At 37.6% G+C, this 7641-nt stretch overlaps 1 protein-coding gene across 1 annotated transcript in view; it reads left to right on the top strand.

Moving 5' to 3' along the window:
* The first annotated feature begins 390 nt into the window (after nt 1-390).
* The window catches only part of SEMA3C (semaphorin 3C), a 187238-nt gene continuing 179987 nt past the window's right edge, over nt 391-7641 (top strand). Inside the window, exons 1-2 of the mRNA XM_079931733.1 lie at nt 391-979; nt 3006-3146. Of these exons, the coding sequence (XP_079787859.1) occupies nt 3044-3146 (103 nt within the window). The 5' untranslated portion in view covers nt 391-979; nt 3006-3043. The remainder of the gene's footprint in view (nt 980-3005; nt 3147-7641) is intronic.

Here is a 7641-nt window from a genome sequence, read left to right as displayed (position 1 = left end):
ATACCCCCTGAGGCCTAGATTTGTAAACCTCTATCTGCTGGCATAGTTCAGAACAGCCTTCCTTTACAAAACTGTGAAATAATTTCTTGTAATTATGTTTTGGTAATATCTGGGAGGGTGGAGGTAGAGTACTGTATTATGAGTCAACGTGGTGAGGTCAACAGAGTTACTGCCTTTCGGACATTAAGGAAACAATAGGAAACAATACCCATTAAAAGGATAAGCATCTGCGATGAGGCTGTTGGTTTATCTCGACCGGTTTTAGAAAATTTTCTACGGGAAAAGAACGAGACTCGTGCCCTTTTAAAAACGCATCTCTTTGCCTTAAAAGGATTTAGTGATCCTTCTCTTGCAAAAGCTGCTTTGCACTTTGATATTTAAGGCCAAGCTTAATCTTGAATGCCTTCCAAGAGCAGCCGGTAACAAACAAAAACCTTGGAGCACACCCTGTTAAGTTGTTCACTCCACTGCAGAGCGCGAAAGCAGCAGAGGTGTTCAGTTCGTCCCCCAGACTGCTGCGGCGCATTCCTGTATCTCTAGGGCGGCTTGTCCTGGGGTCGGCCCCGCCCTGGCGGCTCCCTGCCACCCTCTCGCGGGCGCGCTCTGGGTGGGGCCTCGCGGCGGGTGGAGATGCGGCCGAGTGTGCTGGGCGGGTGAAGCGAGCCGGCTGGGCGGCGCGCTGGGGCAGCCAGAGCCGCGCGCCGCGTCGCTGTAATCGGACACCCGAGCGCTCGCCCCATGCGCCGGCCACTTTCCATTCACTTCATAGTGCTTGATTGAGCGACGCAGAGCAGGGCTCCCGGTGCCGCGCCACTGCAACGCTGAGGATTCCTTTACAAAGAAACTCAGAGGACCGGGAAGAAAGAATTTCACCTCTGGGACGCCCTAGAAATTACGGTCTTTGGGGAAAAGGACTACAAACACGCGGATCCAAACCTGTAGCAAATTGACTTTTCCGTGCTGATCTCGTCCCACATCGGTAAGCTGGATTCGTTGTTTTCAGCATTACAAATTTAGAAAAATATAACTTTTGGGTCTGGGTATAGACTTTTCACATATCAGTGTGCTCAGGTCTGGATATTTTCTTAAGAGCGCATGCAGTTTGTCATGGAAGTGTTTCCCTTGCTGAGAGCCCGGCTGGAATTGTTTCTTTAGGTTGTGACACCTGCGGAGAGTTTAAAGCTGAGTATTTCCCTGCCTTCTAAGGCAAAATTACTCGAGAGGATTTTATAAAAGAGTCCTTTTCTTACGTGTTATTAGTGTTCAATCAGTACAAGTGAAAACAACAAGCAGCATGTCTTAAGTGTTTGAGTTAAAGGGAAGAAGTCATAAAATATGAGGGGCGGGGGCGTGTATGAGACACTTGGCTTTCAGTCCCTTCTCAGCTCTAGGTTGGCTTGAAATCACATTGCTCTGTATACTCACTCCACTTGACCTGTCATTTCATCTCCAATATTATTCTTTGCAATTTGTGGCATATGTAGCTCTCGTGGAGGCATATCAGATAAGATATTGTTAATAGCAATATGTAGAAATTCGTGATTATTATCAGCCTGCTTAATAAAGAGACAAAGTTTAGGCATATTTATAGCTTTGTGTGTGGGGGTCTTTATACATAAAGTCAACAAAACCAGGGAGTAAATTACTAAGGGAAAGTCACCCTATAAAATCAATTTTCTTCTAAGTTAATTTAGGGATGACAAGGTGAAGAGGTTGTGGAAGCAGGAAGAAAGTGTTTCTTTTGAAAATTACCAACACAAACATCTCTAGGGTTTCCTCCATCTGTGTGGTAAAAGAAGCATGCAATTTTGTTTCTGCCTCTTATAACATATATACCACCTAGGAAATCAACTTATAATTTTTGTTTACAATGGCATGTTCGGTTTAATTGTTCCTTTGCTTCTGTATTACTAAAGCTTTTCTATTGCTTCTGTTACTTTTCAAATTTTAGTGGCATTTCTTTATTGAATAAAATTAGTGGTAAAATTTTAATTTTAAAAGCCACATAATATTGAAGATCAGTATTGTTGTAACTTGTTAAAATAAATTTCTAGATTAAACTCTGTCATGTCATCTTATTGTATAATTGTGGTAGATTCAAAATGATGGGGTTTCTTTTATGGTCCTGAGTTTATTTTGCATATTGTGGCCACTAGAGCTCCTATAGATATGAAGTTCCACATTACCTGATCTTTGTTATTCAGACATTAGTTAATAGCATGTGTCAATTTTATAGCTACAGTTTCAAACAGTAATACCTGTCTCTCTGATTTATCTTTTGACATTTTGACAGCCCACTTTCTAGTCGATTTATTTTAAATATGCATTGAGGGATATATGGTTCACTGGATTGCTCACCACTAAGTCATTGGTTTGAATTTGGCACAAATCCATGGTTACCTCATCTACATCATTTAACAGCTGTATGGTCATCTGTATAAACTGGCAGATAACTAATTCCAGTGATCAAGAATTGAGCACTAGTAGATCTCTGTGTAGAAATATCATTTCAGAGATGGTTACTCCAAAAGAGCTAATGAGTGTGTGGAAGTGAATGTTCATGTGGGATTTTCCTACTGCTACTATATTTATGGTAGAAAGAGAAGTTTTCATCCACTAATACCTATTTGCACCATTCTCAAGTCTTTTCAATATAATGTGTTTTTTAAAGCGAAAAATAAGTTTAAATATTGGCTTTTCCTTTGGGAATCAGTAACTTTTTCCTGGCTGCCTTGTTTAATATTAGCATTATTTTGCTGGAAGATGAAATAATTTCATTTTTAACAAAGACTTCCAGACACAAATGAAATCAAATCCAAATTTTCACATCTAAGAAACAGTCACAGCACCTCCTACTGTTTGCATGACTGTAAAAGTTCAGCTGTGTCTTTTGTGAATAGAGTGCTCTGTCTAGATTGCTGGTTTTGTGTGTGTGGTGGGAAGGGGGGGGTGTGCTCCTAATATGCGAAGTGAAATATAACAAACTTGTTATCTTTATTTTAAAGGTACTTTCCCTTGGATATTAACTTGCAAATCTGAAGAAATGGCATTCCAGGCAATTTGGGTCTTGGTTGGAGTATTTGTTTGTTCTACCTGTGTAAAAGGATCATCTCAGCCCCAAGCAAGAGTTTACTTAACATTTGATGGTAAGAAAGTTGATAAACACTCTGAGGACAATGTTATTTGAAGTATTTTTTCTTATCCAGATTCAAAAATTACTAAAGACAGTAAAACATTATTGAGTATTGATTAGCTTTAAAAATATCTAGTGGACAGCTTTTTGGATGACAGCTATTTTAAATTATTTGTTAATAGACAAAAGCCTCTCTTGCATTTGTTTATGAAAATGCTTGAAGTATATTCTGCCCTTTCTGAAGTTTCTTCTGTGTTTGCATGCACACGTATGAGGAGATGGTGAAGAACTCAAAGCCTAAGGTCTTTGATCTTAGTAGTCACTTGGCTTTGTTGAGGAACGCCCCTTAACTGCTAATCCTCATCAGCAGAAAGAGCTATGCAGGTTTAATTATTACAATTTTTTATAATACATATTGGGCCTTAGCCTCAAAACTGGTCTCTCCATACATTGTTCTACTGGTGTTTCTTCTATTTCCATGAGGAGTTCCTGAGGTTGGCAAAGTCTCCTAATTAATTGAAAAGGGCCTAAAAGAATAGTCGGAAATATTGCAATATTTTGATTGCTGTTGTATGCAGATGTTCTCTTCAGAAGCTTAGGGAAACGAGTGTGATTTCAAATTTTCACAAACGTGAAAGGCTTATGGTCCTCTGAGGGTATGGTTTGCCAAATGTGCGCATGAGCTTTAATGTGTATAGTTCAAATGACTTGTAGATGGATGATTTTGGTCAGTCACGTAACGCATACTAATTGGACAGATGGAATAAGAAATGGATCAGAGGGCATCCCTGGTGGAGCAGTGTTTGAGAGTCCACCTGCCGATGCAGGGAACATGGGTTCGTGCCCTGGTCCGGGAAGATCCCACATGCCGCGGAGCGGCTGGGCCCGTGAGCCATGGCCGCTGAGCCTGCGCGTCCGGAACCTGTGCTCCGCAACGGGAGAGGCCACAACAGTGAGAGGCCTGCGTACCGCAAAAAAAAAAAAAAAAAAAGAAAGAAAGAAAGAAATGGATCAGGCAGGAAGATCATCCTGCCAGTCAGGTCATTTATATTTTTATTACTTCTTTCAGCTCTGTCTCTGCGTAAACCTCAGTGTCACTGGGCATATTTTCATTCATTTGAGAAATAGTATACTCTCAAGCCTTATGTAGCAGGATGTCTTTGAAACTCTATCTTGAATGTCAAACAGCAGTATGACTGACACTTATCACTCAAATGGCTATCCTTTTCTCTTTCTTTCTTAAACCACCAAGTGCTTTCCCCCAAGGTCATCATAAGCACTGAAGGGGCCTTATTTAGAACTTAGAGTGTGTGAGCTTCTACTTGTTTCCTTAGCTTCTGAGTTAGGCATTCCCCTCAGAAACCCATGGCTATCCAGTTAAGTTGGGAAGAAAGGAAAAACAGACCTTTGAAGTATCTTTTTTTTTTTTAATTACTAACAAATCTTGCAGCCTGCCAACACCTCTTCTCCTAAGTTGAGAACTATGAATTACCTAATCAAATAAAAAAGAAAGGCATTAAGGAACAGTACAATTTCTCCCCAGTTTTCTGCATATAGGAAGATGGAGTGGTCTCATAGATGAGGTATCTAAACTTGCTCTCTCTATTACTTTGAAACTAATAGAACTTCTTTTAACTGAAACTTAAACCAAAATATGTAAACATTAAAAGCAAGTGTGTCAGTAGAGATAATTCATTAGGTCTGTGTTTGAAAAGACAATTACAATTTACCTTTTACAGAGGAAATTAATACAGTCTTTTAAAACCAAACTTCAATACCATGTAGGACAGTGACTGCTATTTACAAAGTGACTAGAAATTATGATGGGCTTTTTAAAATTCTGCATATCTAAAATTTTAAATGCTCTTAATCTCAAAACAGATTCTTATAGAATAATACTTTAATTTATAACATATGCAGAATACAGCATGATTAGATAAGCTAATGATCTGAAAGTCTTATAATGCCTATTTTATTCTTCCCAAGAGTCTTACTAGGAAATAATTAGAGAGATAGAATTCACTTAATTTGAATACTGTTTTAAAGAGATATATCAACAAGCATAATGAAATGCCACGGTTTCTAAATTAATACCAAAAAAACTCCAAAAATGAACTGTATAATAGACAAAGTATCATTGGAAAAGTACCTTGAGCAAAACCAATTGTTAAAATGTATATATTTTAATCATTAATTCATATTAATTTTCTTAAGAGATTTGACAGTGAACCTGCTTGAGATCCTGTTCCAAATTTCTTATCACTTAAAGTGTCTCTTTGATCTTATTATGACTTCTCTGAGTATCGCACTGAATAGGTTACTAAATTTCTTCCAAAATGGTTTAGTCTTAACATCAAAATATAGAACTTTGTACAAGGTTGACATATATATGAATATATGTTAATTTAAATATATACAGATATATACTGTCATTTATTTCATAACTAAAAATTTCTGAGTGACACATTAGAAGAATCCTCTCAGTCTTGTCTTACTGTCCAATTAAGAATCACAGTCAATTTAAAGGTGGGTGAAATAAGAGATCTCTTCTCCCATCCAAATTCCATCCCTTCTTGTGGTGGTGATAACATTTGGGAAACAATGATTTACAGATTTGCCTTCCCTATTCATCTAGTGCAAGGTCAACCAGATGGTCATCACTACTATGGGAGAATGTACTTCAGGTGTTATTAATTAGTTACATTTGTGCTAGATAAATCTTGCATGTTAAAAGAACAGTGACTTGGGCTTCCCTGGTGGCGCAGTGGTTGAGGGTCCGCCTGCCGATGTAGGGAACACAGGTTCGTGCCCCGGGCCGGGAAGATCCCACTTGCCACGGAGAGGCTGGGCCCGTGAGCCATGGCCGCTGAGCCTGCGCATCCGGAGCCTGTGCTCTGCAACGGGCGAGGCCACAACAGTAAGAGGCCCACGTACCGCAACAAAAAATAAAAAAAGAACTGTGACTCCTATTAGATATTGCATTTCATAATTTTTATAATTCTTATTTTTTGCCATATACCTTTTCAAATGAATAAAACGTTCATGCAAATTATTTTTGTTTGAGTTGAATTTTTCTTGAAAAAATTCCAATTGTTTGACAAATTCACATTTCATAACATTATTGTATATTTTTTTTCCAGAAAATCTTTAAGATCAATAAGGGTCATAAGGAAAGGCGAGGCTATGTATATAAATAGACAAAACTTGTTTTGCTTGCTAATATGCAAGGGAAATAATTGTTGAAAAGATTCTGCTTTATCAAGAAGAAATTTTAGCATGTAATCTTTTACAAAATCAGGAATAAATACTCCATAATTTGACAGAAGATATCAGTTGCATGTAATTTTAAGAAAAGGTGCTGAGCTTCAGAAAAATGGAAATATTGTCTATATTTGAATAGATATGAAATCTGATGACTACTTTAAATGTGTTAAATATTGTTTCTATTTAAAAATGAGATATTCTTTTCTCTTTTGTTTACATTTTTATTGAGATATAATTGACATATAACATTGTATTAGTTTTAGGTGTACAACATAATGATGCGATATTTGTATGCACTGCAGAATGGTTACTGCAGCAGGTTGTTACCATATGTCATTGTAGAAAGTTCCAAAAATTATTTTTCTTGTGATGAGAACTTTAAGATTTGCTTTCTTAGCAACTTTCAAATACAGTACTATTAATTGTAGTCACCATGCTATATATTATATCCCCATAACGTATTTATTTTATACCCAGAAGTTTTATATCTTTTGACCCCTTCACCAATTTTGCCCACCCTCCACGCCCTGCCTCTGGAACCACCAATCTGTGCTCTGTATCTAAGACTTGGACTTTTTTTTTTTAAGATGCCATATATAAATTAGATCATACAGTTTTTGTCTTTTTCTGACTTATTTCACTTAGCATAATGCCCTCAAGGACCATCCATGTTGTTGCAAATAGCAAGATTTCATTCTTTTTTGTGGGCGAATAATATTCCATTGTATATGCATACCATATCTTCTTTATCCATTCATTCATTGACGGAAGCTTAGCTTGTTTCCATATCTTGGCTACTTTAAATAATGCTGCAATGAACTTGGGTGTTCATATATCTTTTGAGTTAGGGTTTTCATTCTCTTTGGATAAATACCTAGAAGTGGAATTACTGAATCATATGGTAATTCTATTTTCAGTTTTTTGAGGAACCTCCCCACTGTTTTCTATAGTTGCTGCAGCAATTTACATTCCCACCAACAGTGTACAAGGGTTCCCTTTTCTTCACAATCTCACCAACACTTACTTCTTGTCTTTTTGTTGGTAGCCATTCTGACAGGTGTGGTCTAAGGTGAGCTATCTCATTGTGATTTTGATTTGCATTTCCCTGAAGATGAGTGATGTGGAGTATCTTTTCATGTGCTCCTTGGCCATTTGTAAGACTCTTTGGAAAATGTTTATTCATATGTTCTGCCCATTTTTTAGTCGAATTATTTGTAATTTTGCCATTGAGTTGTATGAGGCCT

The sequence above is a fragment of the Stenella coeruleoalba genome, assembly GCF_951394435.1.
Source record: "Stenella coeruleoalba genome assembly, chromosome: 9".
Taxonomy (NCBI): Eukaryota; Metazoa; Chordata; class Mammalia; order Artiodactyla; family Delphinidae; genus Stenella; species Stenella coeruleoalba.
Note: the sequence above shows the minus strand (reverse complement) of the source record. Positions and strands in the feature narration are given on the sequence as shown.